Below are 15459 nucleotides of genomic sequence, written 5' to 3'. Positions count from 1 at the left end.
TGAATAGCTCCTAAAATATGAAGAATATGAATCCCTTGCACATCTTAGTGATAAACACAACCAGGCACCTGGAAAGGCATAAATAACCTTAATTTTAATTTTATGTTTCGTGTACATAATGGGTTCCAAGCCATCAAGTATTTAACTACCAGTAAAAGTATGAACCCAATGCCCCCAAAAGCTTGGCACTTGGCAGCCATCTTATTCATACAATGGCGACAGGCATAGGCCACGTCATGGTTACATCGTCACTGATATGTTGTCTTCATGACAGTTCGATAGGCCAATAGGTGGTTAGAGGAAAAGCATCAGCAAGATATCTAATCGTGTCTGGAGCAGAATGAGCAGAGGCTACAAGGCCCTTAAGCAACAAGAACAGAATTCTATCGCCAATCAATAATATGTGAGAGACAAAGTTACATTTCTTCATCCGGGAAGAAAACAGAACACACAAAAGAATTAATGCAAGGCATTTCAAATATTCCTTCAATAATACTACTTTTGGTTCTTCAGTCAATAATACTACTTTTGGTTCTTCAGCTCAGTGTCAAATATTTCACCAAGCTCCACCCAAATCTGAGCATGTTTTGGTTAGTGTCAACACCTTGATGTGGAAGTGATCATCGGGCATTTTGGTGCGAATTTGCAGAAACTGCATTTCCACCTCTCCTCTTCAGTGACAAATTTAGGTTCCCGTGATCCTTGCCAAAAGCTTAGGACTTCCTGGATTTGATCCTTGAACCACCTAGGGTCATAAGTGAACTGGTATTCATCAAGCAAGTAATGGTCTGACTGTGGTTCACATCTGCACCAGTAAATAAAGCATTAGGAAATTACACTATATATAATATATCTGCCATGGTCTAGAGAATACTGATTTGCCATACAACTGGTTACTGATGTTTAGACTGTAAGCCTGTAACTCACATTTACCTCACGAGTAGTGATTTTCCAGACCGTGGTAGAGTATGGCAGGTAGCCTTGAAATATTTCAACATATCTTCAAAGGCCTGCAAGCAGAAACCATGTCAAAAATTATAATTCACAAGGATTATAAAATATGCTGTAGATGGTAGCATGAATATCCAAACAGACAGCCAGAAAAACAACTCTAGCATACACTTCCTGGATTTCTGCAGCACTGCAATTTCCTAGCACATGGAATTGAATGATTTGCCATGAATAAACTGGTCGGCCATCAACAGTAAATTGCCTGAGAACTATTAGGGAAAAAACACAAAGTTTAAAGGTGAGACATAGATACTGCTTGACATCATCTGACAACAAGCAGTTGGTGTCCAGGTTAAAATAGCTAAAGAAATTCTCTGCTAGAAAATCTCAGCGATCAAATTGTCACAAAGATATTTGTAACACATCAGCTGGAGCCTGACATAAAGACATTGAACAGATAATCATTATACTGAACAAATTGCAGAGATGCTATCATTCTACCATAGTTTAGAGTATAGTTCCATCTTAGTGTGAGGCAAAACATTAGAACTTCACAAATGACTTCACAAGATCTATTTTAAATGACACAATACGATGGGGATACATGTGATCATACAAAATGATCTTATTTTATATAATGAAAATTGATTTTAATAGAGAAAATTTGTTTTACCCATAGCAACGCACGCAGCGTCACATAAATCCAGTACATAAAGCAGTAAAAGAATTTCTTACCATTGTGTAGCTGCAGCATGGACCTCCCGAATCGTCTCCCTCCCCTAAACCACGAGTACTCAGTGTTCAAGTACATAGGAGCAGAAAATTATTTCGCCCACGAAATCCATAAGCATGTAAATCTACCAATGTAACCTACATGAACCCCATGAAAGGAGCAATCAATTAGGGGAAAAGGGAAACTGAACAGAAGACATGAACAAGATACTGATGGTGCGTCAGAACAAACATGCAGGCAAATTAAACTTTATACTCAACCATTACTGCGCAACAATTTACATACTTACAGAAACACATGAAAGGGTCTACTCTATTCATTAATTTACACGTACTTCTTGAAGGAGTCAGAGGTAGACCATCAGGGAACTCAACAGTACTGCCGCTCACATCCATCCATGATTGAAGGGCACGACGACGGGTCGTGAGAGGTTCACTTCTCAGGTTCACTGTCTGTGGTTGGTTCCTCTTCAGAATTATCATCATCAACTGATTCCCTAGATCTTTACTTGCCATCTCTACTTGATCGGGAAGTAACGAACTCATTGTCAACCTCATACGCCTTGCTCTTAATTTTAATTTTCTTTGAGGCATTCTTCTTAGAGCTATTGCCTCCTTTGTTCTTAAGCTAAGGAGCATTACCATCCCAATCTTCAGGAGTTCCAATATTACTTGTATCATAGTCCTCACCTATTTCATTGTCCAATACAGATTTTTTAGCAAGCCTCCTACTCTTCCGGACAGTATAAGACAGTTCTCTCTGAACTTTGGCTGATTGCTTCTTCAACTAACCTCTCCTTTCTGGATTTCTTATCTCTTGAAAAGGATAACTTGTCAGAATCTTTTGCACCTTCTGTCTACAAGCAGATCATCCTTTTGAATCATTTGCCAAATGTGTGGCTTTTTTAATTTAGCAAAATCAGCTAGTTTTCCATTCAATTTCAGAAGGTGGCTATTCTTTTCTGGAATCAAATTATGTAGGAATTCGGTGCAAATGCATGCAAGCACACCATACAAAATAAATACAATGGTTCCAGGCACTTGCTAGATTACTAACCTTTTGCTGGTGACGTGAATCTTCTGGCCGAGGAGGCTTCGCTGGCAAAGACCTGGAATCCACTACATCAGGGTTCGGTTTCGGCAACACGTTCTGGATCTTCAGCTTCACCGTCCCCGGCTTGCCACCGCCCGAGGTCGAACGACACGTATCCCCTCAGGCTGAGCAACATGGCTGCTACCCTCGGCCATCCTGGCTCCACCGCCCGCGGCCTCGGAACATAGCCGGATGCTCCCCTTGGTGGTGCACTCCGGCAATGGGGCATTGAGAAGGAACTCCCGCCTCCGCTGGCCCCGTAGACGCCGCCGGCGTTCTCGTCTGAAGTAACCAGCAGCCTCCTCGGGCCGCTACTGGACGACGTCGACGGCGACGGAGGGGAGATGGTGTTGTCCCGCCGGTCCGCGGCAGGGCCGCCCTTCGGCCTAGGCCTCCTCACCGCGCTGCTCCGCCACCTCTTCATGGTTGCGCCGTCGAATCCACTGCCGCCTTCCATCCGACCGGAATCTAGGGGCGAGGCGAGGAGAAACCATGAGTCTTTGCTCAAATTCATGAACAGCTAAAATCAGGAACTCGGAATTGGGGGGGGGGGGGGGGGGGGGGGAGGGAGAAATAATTGGAGAGAGACGAACCCGAGGCAAAGTCGGCTCACGGAAGGGCGTGGCGGCGACGCACGCGCCGTGGATATGCGACCATCCCACCGCGCTGCTGCTACTGTGTGCGCCAGAGTTGGAGGTGGCGGCGGTACGCGGAGGACGTGTGAGTGCTAGGCGAGCGAGATTAGCCGGCGGGCGCGCGGAGGCGCTGGGTAGGCGGCGAGATTTGCGGGCGGGCGCTGGGTAGGCGGCAGAATTACTGGGATCACATGATACAAACACGATCTAACGGAGGAGGATCGCAGGTGGCAAAACGGACGCTCGACGTTCGCTGGAGGACGGACGATACCAAAGGGTGGGGGCGACGTACGAAGAGAAGGACGACGAGGGGGGGGAGTGACCTTAGTCTCTTTTTAGTAGTAGAGATAGAGATTATTGGTGCTTGAAAGTCGGGGGAGGAGGAGGTATTGATCTTTTGTGGCCTGATGGAATTGAAAATCTTTGGGCTTCTTACTGGACCAAAACTGAAGAAAAAACTAAACTTAACTACAGAATCAGTCCACAAACCTACCAAGAGACAAAAAAAAAACAGGCCTTCTAAAGATCTGGTGTTGTTTCTGCTTTTGGGCTACCAAATGTTCGGAGTCGGATTTCGAGTGGACCAAAAGCAAAAGGGCCCATGTGCAATCAGTGAGTGTTGAGGCTAATGCCTCTTTAGATGTGTACCAAACTTCCAGTAACTTGGCGTAATTCTTTATACATGTTGAGATCATTTATACATACAGTCATACTCCATAGGTCCATAAATATAAATGCTCGAGGTGTGTACTTAGTCAAACTATCATTGGAAGAAAAATTATAAAATTTGAAAACATCAAAATGATGTTACTAGATTCATGGTGAAACCAACTATCATGATTTGTAACTCTTTCAATTTGAAACAATTTACTTCTACATATTTTATTGGTCTAAGTGGTATATACTGAAGATAGTATCAATGTCCTAAAATACATATGTATAGACGGAGTATTCAATATTAAATTTGAATTTAATATCCAGTTAACATCATGTATTTACATATTAGTTACTCCCTTGGTTTTTAATATACTAATTAGCTTATGCTAAATGTTAAAAGTGTGTGTGTAGACGAGTTTTTTCTACACTCGCGTGTAGCTACTCTCATCATCAGTATACCATCGTGTGTACGTTCGCATACTCATTTATCACTTTGAGTATGTTTATATACTTATTCTAACATACTTCAAAGGTATACACATGAAAAATTTCAAAAGCAGTTCTATTTTTTAAATAGAGTAAATTGCACTCTAGGTCCCCAAACTTGTCCCGAAGTTTGGCTTGGGTCCCCAAACTCGCAAATCGTGCATCTGGGTCCCTAAATTCAACTTTGCGGTTCATTGACAGTCCAAAACCTGCCAGCGCAGCACCCTTTGCCCACGTGGAATGCCACGCGGGACCTGCTGTAGGGTGCTTTTGCGAAAACCCCCTTCCCTTGTAGTTTTTGTCAAACCCTAGTCCCTCGCGTCTCCTCGCCTGCCCCAGCTGAGAGGGGAGAAAGGCGACTGGCGGCAGCAGGGTTCGGCGGCAAGGGGGAGGTGGCGGCGGCGAGGGCAACGGGGTTCGACGGTGAGAAGCACGCAAGGGGACTGGAGCTCCGTGAAGCATCGCGCATTGGAGGCGGCAAGGAGCTCGATGGCTCCGATTCGGCGCATGGAAGGGGATCCAGCGCCTGAGTATGGTGAGATCCTTTGCCCTGGTAGAAGCTAGGGTTTGGTAGGAGTTCGGAAGGTTGGGTTTCGTCTAGGATTGCTGATTCCAGTCCTGATTTCGATTTCATTTGTGTTTAGCTTCAGTTCTTGCACTTTCGATTTCGTTGTAGGCCCTAAGTCTACAGAGTTCTCAGTAGAGGTCCATCATGCTAGTTTTTTCTGTGGAATTGGGGTTAACCGGACGTATGTGGATGGACAAGTTTCTTGGTTTGATTACTGTGATGGGAAAAGTTGGTCCTTTTTCTGGACTGAAGAGATGATTGCAATGCTAGGATATGATGTGAGTTCACCCAAGCTTAGGATCTATTGGTTGCTGCCTGGTAAGTCTGTAGCTGATGGCTTAAAGATTGTGAGCTCAGATGAAGAAACAATAGTGATGAAGCAGATAACTCATAAGGTTAAGAACTTTGTATTGTACTTTGATCACCAGAATCAAGTTGCAAAAGCTTATGATGATATTGTGTTGGATCCAATTGCTGTACTGCCAAAGGTGATCAGTCCCAAAAAGTCTATTTATGTAGAGAAGAAGGAGGGTGAGAAACTCCCAGCATTTTACAAGAACCTTAAGTCCAGTTTGGATGACCAAGTGGCAGAAAGTGAGCCTGAAAGTGATGATGGCAAAGACTCTGACTTTATGGATAGTGACTATGAGGTTGAAGATGAGGATGATGACCTTTTTGTTGACAGTGTGGTGGAGGAGTACATTGATGATGGTACAACAAAGGGTAAGAAGATAGGCACTGAAGATGTAATGGTGTATGATGCAGAACTGGATTATGATTCAACAGATGATGAATTGGAGCTACCAGAGTCATCTCATGGGAAAGGATTGAACTTGAAGTTCAAAACCTTTAAGGAAGAAGACATGGACAATCCTATTTTTAAGGTGGGGATGTTGTTTCCTTCTATTGAGATGTTGAGGAAAGCTATCACAGAATACAGTTTGAGGGAAAGGGTCGAAATAAAGATGCCAAGGAATGATAAGAGGAGGGTTAGAGCACACTGTGCAGATGGGTGTCCATGGAACATGTATGCATCCTTTGACAGCAGGGTTAAAGATTTCATGGTGAAGACCTTTTGTGGAACTCATAACTGTCAGAGAGAGAGTGGGTTCTCAAGAGATGCACTGCTAGATGGCTGTCAGAGAAGTATTTGGAGACTTTCAGAGCTGATGAAAAGATGAACTTGACTAATTTTGCCAAAACTATCCAGAAAGACTGGAATTTGACACCCTCAAGGACCAAGCTTTGGAGATCAAGGAGGATGGCACTGAACAAAATATATGGCGATGAGGTAGAATAGTACAATGAGCTCTGGAATTATGGCTATGAATTGAGGAGGACTAATCCTGGAACCACATTTACTCTGAACCTGAGTGAAGGCCATTTTAGTACATGTTACATGTCCTTGGATGCTTGCAAAAGGGGGTTTCTTAGTGCTTGTAGGCCAATCATTTGCTTGGATGGATGCCACATAAAGACCAAGTTTGGTGGACAGCTCCTTACTGCTGTTGGCATGGATCCAAATGATTGCATATACCCAATAGCAATTGCTGTTGTTGAGGTGGAGTCTCTGGCAACCTGGAAATGGTTCTTGCAGAAACTTAAAGAAGATCTGGGCATAGATAACACCTACACTTGGACAATAATGACAGACAAACAAAAAGGGCTAATTCCTGCTGTGCAGTAAGTATTTTCAGAGGCCGAGCATAGATTCTGTGTGAGGCACCTTTACCAAAACTTCCAGATGCACTTCAAAGGGGAGAATCTCAAGAACCAGTTGTGGGCATGTGCTAGATCCAGTTCTGTAAGGAAGTGGAACATGAATATGGAATTAATGAAGCCTCTGGATAAAGATGCCTATGATTGGTTGGAATAGATGCCACCTAACACTTGGGTGAGGGCTTTCTTCAGTGAGTGTCCCAAGTGTGACATTCTCCTGAAAGAGATGCCAGAGAGTTGCCAATTCTTAATATGCTGCAAAAGATTAAGGGACAGCTCATGACCAGACACTACAATAAACAGAAAGAGATGCTTGATAAATGGAGTGACTCTGGTCATGTGTGTCCCAAAATAAGGAAGAAGCTGCTCAAGAATGCACAGTTTGCCAACACTTGCTATGCAGTTCCAGCTGGTAAAGGTGTTTTTGAGGTGCAATCTGGTGACTTTCAGTACATTGTAGACATTATTGGCAGACATTGTTACTGTAGGAGGTGGGATCTGATAGGATTACCATGCAGCCATGCAATCTCTTGCTTGAGGCATGAAAGAATACCCACAGAATCAGTTGTGCCTAAATGCTACTCTGTTGAGGCATTTGCTACTGCTTATGGTTTCAACATATGGCCATGTGCAGATAAGAGTACTTGGTTTAATGTTGTTGGTGCCCCAAAAGTTCTGCCTCCAGTGTATGAGAAGAAGGTTGGGAGGCCAAGAAAGTCAAGGAGAAAGCTGCCTCATGAAGTTCAAGAAAAAGAGGGGTCCAAGATGACAAGGCATGGAGTGGAGATGCATTGTTCACACTGCAAGGAATCTGGCCACAACATTGCAGGGTGCTCTCTGAAAAGGGTTCGTCTTACGCCAAAGCAACTGCTGAAGAGGAAGGCTACACCAGCACAAACAGACAATGCTGAAGACCATGTGTTGATTCAGGTATTAGCATACCTCCCACCATTTCTGGTGTCATGTTATCCAAACTTATCACTACATCTGTTTTCAATATTGTAGGAAGTGCACAACCTCAGGTACATAGATGCAATGCCAATTCAGGAACAAATTCCTAACCCAATGACAGCTCAGATGAGTGAACTGGTAAGCAATCATGCTCTAACACAACTGGTAACCAAATTGTCTAATACATTTCTTGATGACCATTTTTTTTGCAGCCAACACAAACAAGCAGAGTTGGTGAAAGAGCAGAACCTCTTCCATACTGTGACTTCATCCAGTCCAACCTACCTGCACCAAGACCTAGGCCATCCACCACAGCAACCAAAGAGGGCAGAGCTAAGATGACCAAGAAGGCAAGAAAGAACCCTGCACCAGAAAAGAAGAAGAAGCAGCCACCAGCAGGAAGGAAGAAGAAAATAGCTGCGGGAAGGAAGGATTAGGCAATTAGTTCAGACAATACTTTTGTACAGCCAGGATGCAAGCTTTTGTCTACGCCTCTATGAAGCTTTTGTATAGCGCATAGTTGTCTTTTGTGTACATAATATGGGAAAGAACTCTATGGGAAAGCTAGAATAGGATATGCTCACATCTACTATTTTGCTGTCCAAACTCTGACAGTATGGTACACAGTATGGTCAAAAATCTGAAAACAATGACAGATTGCAAGCTACAATGAATGGATGCTTAATCTGGTTCACTATGTGCTCTCAATTCATGAGACGATGAATGACATTGCATAGATCTTCCATTAGCTGACCATAGAGTTCATACATTGCACTGCATACATAGCTACATATAGAGTACTCCTACACATGCTACTAATTCTGGGATACATTTCCAAACACCTGCCATTACTAGTACACAAGGTTACCAGAACTTGTTTCTTTCACTTCATGAGGGTAACAAACAAGTTCAGCACCTGCACTAACAGCATACAAACACTAACAATGCACAAAATTTTCATCCAATTCACCACCTCTTTGCCACCTTCACTTCCTTCTGTATGCAATCCAATCCGGCCCATAGCGCTGCCACCAGCTTCAACTTGTGCCTGCATCCTGCCACCATGACCAAGGATTCTCTTCTGCTCTAGCACCTTGACGTAATCCTCTTCCCAGTACCAAAACGGACAGCCGGAGCCATCCATCTACATGGCGATAACTCAATAAGCACAACGTTCACCTCAATTCTGCATTGCCAAGGAAAGATCACTCACCTTGTAGAACGGACAGCAAAAGAAGAGTCGCCCTTTGCTCCACTCCTTCCGCGACCGGCGCACCATGACTCTGGCCCCTCCGCATTCCGTGCACTAGATGAGTGGGAGCTGACTACTCGGATTCGAGGCCGACGCGCTCGACTCGCTGTGCATGGCACCTGCAAGGGAGGAGGCGGCGGCGGCGGGACCGTGGCTACGGCGGCGGGGTGAGCGAAGGGGAGCAGAGCAACCCTATCCGATTTGGGGATGGCAGGCGAGGAGACGCGGGGGACTAGGGTTTGACAAAAACTACAAGGGAAGGGGGGTTTTCGCAAAAGCACCCTATAGCAGGTCCCGCGTGGCATTCCACGTGGGCAAAGGGTGCTGCGCTGGCAGGTTTTGGACTGTCAATGAACCGCAAAGTTGAATTTAGGGACCCAGATGCCCGATTTGCGAGTTTGGGGACCCAAGCGAAACTTCGGGACAAGTTTGGGGACCTGGAGTGCAATTTACTCTTTTAAATATATATGATTATACTTTATTATTAGTATATAAAATAAGTATGTCTACATACTTCATATATCGTTACATACCTAATGTATATACCATCACAGATGTTCAAGTGTGATCACATACTCCATGTACATACTCTTCAAAATATAGGAAAATTCCATTCTACACTTGCTTGTAGCTACTCCCACATGTGTATCTCATCATATATTACATGAAGGGAGTACAAAATTCTTAATATTATGAGTTGTGCCAGGTTTGTTAGCACACATCAAGTTTGCAAAGTAGCAAATCCGTTTAGAGATTGTTAATTTATACCTAATTTCGCTATAGGGAGAACTATCTTGTGAATGCAGTTATGATAGTACAGTAATATATATATATATATATATATATATATATATATATATATATATATATATATATATATATATATATATATATAGAGAGAGAGAGAGAGAGAGAGAGAGAGAGAGAGAGAGAGAGCATTTGTTCCAGCTAGCATCAGCTATCAAGTTCACCAGCTAGGTAGCCATCCATTCTCTTGGTCACATATATGTCAAATTATCCTGTTTGCGACGAAACACAGTACAAACACGGATGCTCACAAACGCACGCACACTCACCTTTTATGAATACATGCATGCAACTCTATCCCTATGAGCACCTCCGAGAGACTGAGCTGAAAGATTTATATACTCGAGATTTACGAAGTCAAATTATCCTCGACATTAAGTTAATGATCTTCTATGTGATGGATCATTTGTTGATTGGTTCTTCTTGAATCTCTCTAGCTAGCTAGTTATACTATATCGTGGCACATTTCCGGTGACTATACACATGCCTAGAAATAGTCCCCAGCTCGAATGGTTGAGATAAGAGACGTGAGGTTCCTTTTAGAACAACGAAAAAGTGGAAGAATTTAATAAAATTTGGCTCCAATATGAATTTTTCTATAAGGACCTTTGGAATAAATTAAGGATTGGATTCCTACCAATCTCATGAAATTCATGTGGAACGGCTTTGTTCCATAGCAATTTTGGAGGAATATAATATAATTCTACCAAGAGGTTAGACATCATGAAAAGTTTTCTTTATGTCACTCTCGTCCAATTTCCATCCAAAATGGCCGTTCCTATATAGTTTTTATGTGTTTCCTTATTCCATAGGATTGAAGATACAATGACATTTGATTCCTAGTTTTTCCATATTCCGGTGTTTTGAGAATCCTGGGTTCCAAAGAGGGTCTGATTGTGTATTCTAATAACCACATCTTGCTGTTCAACGCCTCTTGATCTCAAATTTAGTTGTCAATTTCTTCTTTTTGATGAAAATCCACCTGATTAATTTCTCCTAATAACTTGGATCTCGCTTTTTATTCATGTTCAGGGCTCTAGATCATGGGTATGCATGCGTGCACATGTATAAATACCGTGAATGTGACATGTTCTTTTCTTTTCATTACTTTTCCGAGGATTGGTGGACTAGCTAGTTGACTGCTAGTGCGTAAAACATGTACAGTAAAGCGGGGGAGAATCTGTTCCACAAACGGAAAGACGATCAAACGAAAGAAGGGCAGGAGGCCACGTCGGTAAGACGTTGATGCAGTATCTCGTGCTGGTTTCATCATGGAGATCTAAATCTGCGCTCCTGCTGCTTCAAGCTATCCTCATTGGCTAGAGATATTTGCCGCTGCTTGAGATCTTTGCGATTATTGTGGCAGTGGTACAGTAGTAAATAAAGTTTGACTACGAGCGTGATTAAGCACGCGCACACATGAATTCATGACAAAACAAGCAAATGAACTTATGAGCGCATGCGATAGCACTCGCTTATTCAGATCACTACTGGTAACGGCACATTTGCCGTGTGCTTACGACTTTGCCGTGTGCACTGTATCGGGCACACAAGGCAAAGAGAATATTTGCCATACGCCGCCGCTGAGAAAGACACACATCAAAAGAAAACACACAGCAAATAAGTTGAATATTCCGATGCATTGTTTTACTCCGTTACCGGGGGAAAAATTAAACTGCGTTGTTCAAGAGATTATTATAGGATCGCAGAGGCATGCACAAGAAGTCTAGCTTGTAGGCACAAGCTAGGGACGAGAAATTTTCAATCCACACATGAACATATGAAACGGAAATAAAGAGCTCTTGATGAATTCACCCCCGAATTAAGCTGGAGTGTTGGTCCAAACAGATTGTTGCATGCTTAAAAATGGTGATCAACTACGTTAATTACAACCACCAGTGCTAGTCAAGCATGAGTATTAATTACTCGATGGGGTTATCGATCAAATTCATATTCGGGCCAACAGAGATTCGACTAGACGTGTACGTAATCAGTTAATCACATCATCGAGAAGGGAGAGAGCGAGAAGTAGTAGGGGGCAAAAAGAAAAGAAAAGAAAAGCACTTGACTTGATCTCAGCTGCATGCACGCGCGCGGCAGGCGATCGAGTAGGCGATCACGAGCAGCCGTTCTGGACCCGGAGCGTGCGCCCCGCGGGGCCGTGCGAGACCACCGCCGGGCGGCGCGCGGCGGCGCACTCGGCGACGAGCGCGTCGCGGGCGGTGAGGAGCCCCGTGGTGGCGGCGAGCGGGCGGTCGAAGACGGCGCAGTCGACCCAGTCCTTGAGCAGGCGCTCCTGGCCCCACATGTCCGGGATCCGCACCCGGCCCGCCATCTCCGTGCGGTGCCGCTTCAGCCGCTCCCGTGCGCTCTCCTCGGCCCCCGCCGCCGCCGGCCGCCGCGGCACCACGGCCTCCCCGGCATCCTCCGCCGCCGCCCTGTCCTGCTTCTTCTTCTCCGGCTCCACGGCCGCCAGAGCCTTGCTGGCCACCGCCGCCTCCGCTGGCGCCTTCTGGGACTCGGACGTCCCAGCCGCAGGCGCCCGGTCGTCCGAAGCGGCGACGTCGCAGACCGCCGCCGCCGCCGGCTGCTGCAGCTCGCCCGCTGGTGGCAGCGGCCGCTGCTGCGTGCACGGCTGAGAGTCGGACGGCGCCATGCACAGCCCGGCCCCTTCCTGCTGCACGCGCTGGACAAAGCAAGATGCTGCGCGGTGCAAGTGCAACTGGCAGCTAGTAGCCGAGGAGGGAATGAGAGGAGCGGAAAAAGATCAGCTGGGGATCGGTGGGTCGGAGAGGAGGAGAGCGAGCGGGCGGGTGGAGGTGGGCGGCTGCTGCTAGACGTTAAAGAAGCTGGGGTTGGAGCGGGCGGTGGCGCGCGCGGCGGGGGCGCTGGCGGATGTTATGGTGCTTGGGAGGAGAGCGTGGCCTCCGCGGGGCGGCGTGTGGCTGCGCTCGCCCCGGCTACGTGGTGCGCGGGGGATGGCCGCGCCCGGGGCGGGTGGGAGCGACCACGCATGGACCTGCGGCGCAAGCTGTTTTGTTTGGCCGGGGCGCGTTGTGCGTGTCAGCGCGTGGGCTTGGGGATGGATGGAGGGAGGGAGGGAGGGGGCCTGGCCCAGGCCTGGCTGGACGCACCAGGGCCAGTGGGTTGATGCGGGTGTGGCGGATTTTTTGCAGGGGCCACTTGGCGCCGCGCCGGCCGCTCCCAGCCGCGCGACGACCCTTCGATTGGCGTCCAGATTCTCATTTGGATGGAGTAGGGGCTATAGCTGTAGCTGTAGGGGGGCACGGAAATATTATGGTGAGCGCGGCGGCTCCTGTTCTCTCTCTGAGCACTCGGTCGATGTGCGCCAAGATTCGCGCCGCACGCCGGCACCAACACCGTCGGGTGCCGTCAGGATGGTTGGTGGGCGGGGCGGTCGCCGGCGGCCGGCAGCCGGAGTGGTGGAGGAAGACGGCCAACTTAGTGAGTTCGGATTTTGGGAATATCATGCCCGTTGGGCTTAGAAAAGACGGCGGCGTGGGCGTGGGCGAGGGGGCGCGGTGTGGGCGAGGGGGCACGATAGCGCCCCGGCGGGACAGGGTGGGATAGCCGGTGGCGGTGTCAGGCCCGGCGGCAGCTGAGTGTATAGGTGGGGTGGGTGGGGGGGAGCACCTGCGCTCACCAAATCTGCGTTGTAGGGGGCATGTCTCGCGCCCCTTGTGGCTTGGTGCTCGCAACTCACACAAACCCGTTCGCCATCGAGGAATGCTACATGCATAGAACCTACTAGAAAATGTTTGGAGGTGCATCAAATTATTATGTGCAGTACTCCTCGTGACCCCATATATTAGAAGGCAACATATCACGTGCAAACCAACCTCTTCGTGCAAACTATAGAAAATTCAATCTGGGCCATCAGATCAACATATAAGGGGTATAGAGGATTGGATAATTTTACAATCTAGATCCACCCTTTGATTGGGTAATCACACTTTTGCAAATCCCCCCTCCCCCTCTCTGCGCCCCTCTCCTTGGATGTTGATCTGATGGCCCAAATTGAAGTTTCCATAATTTGCACGGACAGATTGATTTGCACCTGATATGTTCGGGTAATTCACCCATATTCATAGTTCAGTGATAAAGGTTGAAAGAGCGTTTGTGAGCGTATGCTATGTACTATGTTCCAAAGTAAAAAGAAGTTATGCATCAAGATACATGTGTAGCTTGATCCGCCGTAATGCAGATGTCATGGATCTTGTCGTAACAATAATGACGGTTCATGTCCATATCTGCACCGATTTCGGTATTCACTTGCAGGAATTGATTATCATCGGCACAGTTTGTGTAATGGTATAGTTGGTGTTTGTGGTGTTCAAACATATGACAACGAAGCCTTCTGCTCATCACTCTAACTGGCTGACAAGGGTGGCGCCTTTTAGCATTTTCCTCCTTGAAATCGTCTATCATTGTTCCTCCTCCCCCTTCTGTTGTGCCGTGGGATCTTTGAATAAAACTGACATAGTTTACGTTGGAGAAGCGACGGTACTGCCGGTGCACTTATCCCCTCTCAATGTCCTACCAGGGCGGAATTATCGCTCAAGCTAAGGGGATTCCGGTTATCAAGTCAGAATAGTTGGAGGCCAATGCTCCAGTTTGATGGAGCTTCTGTGTAAATAAGAAGCACAATTATCACTCAAGAGGATTCCGGTTATCAAGTCAGTCGTATCGATCATCTTTTAATTTGTGGTTGCTGGTCATATGCTACTAGTCAATCGGTCATCAGAGAATGGTTGGACTTCAATTTTGAGATATGTGAGGTGCTTTAAATGCATTGTCCATGGAATCCTGTTGTAGGATGATGATGAAGTTTATGATCATCTCACTATGTTGTACTAAGAAAACAAATTCAATCGCATGAAGACATTTCTCTGAAGTTTTTTTTCAAAAAGGAAAATTTTATTAATTTCAAGTCATGTTACATCTAGTTGGAGCATAGTAGATTTATATGTGTTGGGAGATATGTTGATCCTGATAATATGTGTTATTTAACCTCTCCGTGCAAACTATGAAAATTTGAACATTCAAGGAGAGGGGCGCAGGAGGGTGGGAGAGGAGAATTTGCAAAAGTGTGATTACCCAATCCAAGAGTGTGTCCAAATTGTAAAATTACTTAAATATGGAGTCTTATTGCTCTTCTCTTTTCTTATGTTTATTAAAGGTTGTGTGTATCGGCTAGTTTACTGAGGCTGAAAGTTTATTATTCAGTAAAGCTCTTTTTATTGAAAAAAGAGTCAATATAGGACACGGTTATATACTTAAATACAAATGACCAGTGGCGGAACCAGGATTGAGTCGAACCCCGGGCCGAGTTTTAAGTATAGACGTCCACAAATTCACAGTTCAAAAGATACATGAAAATATAAACAGAAAGATAGATAACATACAAAAAGCGTCATCGCGAAGTAATATATTTATTCTTCTTCAGCAATTGATCCAAGTCATTTTTCAACAATTAATCCAAATTCAGAGGTAAAAACTACTGCAAAATGAAAAAAATTTGGGTCGAACCCCGGGCCACGGCCCGGGTGGCCCGGGGTGTGCATCCGCCCCTGCAAATGACATACAA

General features: G+C 45.8%; 1 protein-coding gene and 1 pseudogene across 3 annotated transcripts; both read right to left on the bottom strand.

The window, feature by feature from the left end:
• Window positions 1–362: 362 nt before the first annotated feature.
• On the bottom strand, window positions 363–3244 carry LOC120703568 (annotated as a pseudogene).
• Window positions 3245–11632: 8388 nt separating this feature from the next.
• On the bottom strand, window positions 11633–12862 carry LOC120703548 (protein BIC1-like). Of its 3 annotated transcripts, none has more exons than XM_039987670.1 (2): window positions 12279–12862; window positions 11633–12233 (listed from the first exon to the last, which is right to left on the bottom strand). In XM_039987670.1, exons 1-2 carry the CDS (start codon window positions 12505–12507, stop codon window positions 11968–11970), a joined length of 495 nt encoding a protein of 164 aa, XP_039843604.1. In that variant the 5' UTR covers window positions 12508–12862; the 3' UTR covers window positions 11633–11967. The 3 variants fall into 3 exon arrangements, with proteins under 3 accessions (XP_039843604.1, XP_039843610.1, XP_039843598.1); XM_039987676.1 differs by having other exon boundaries at window positions 11633–12244; window positions 12290–12861; XM_039987664.1 differs by having other exon boundaries at window positions 11633–12861.
• Window positions 12863–15459: the final 2597 nt, after the last annotated feature.

Source organism: Panicum virgatum, chromosome 1K, assembly GCF_016808335.1.
Source record: "Panicum virgatum strain AP13 chromosome 1K, P.virgatum_v5, whole genome shotgun sequence".
NCBI classification, from domain to species: domain Eukaryota; kingdom Viridiplantae; phylum Streptophyta; class Magnoliopsida; order Poales; family Poaceae; genus Panicum; species Panicum virgatum.
The sequence above is the reverse complement of the archived record's forward strand: the minus strand, read 5'-3'. Positions and strand labels throughout refer to the sequence as shown.

Excerpts from the sequence above, each read along its gene's own strand:
- LOC120703548 (XM_039987664.1), bottom strand. The coding sequence starts at position 12,507 with ATGGCGCCGTCCGACTCTCAGCCGTGCACGCAGCAGCGGCCGCTGCCA.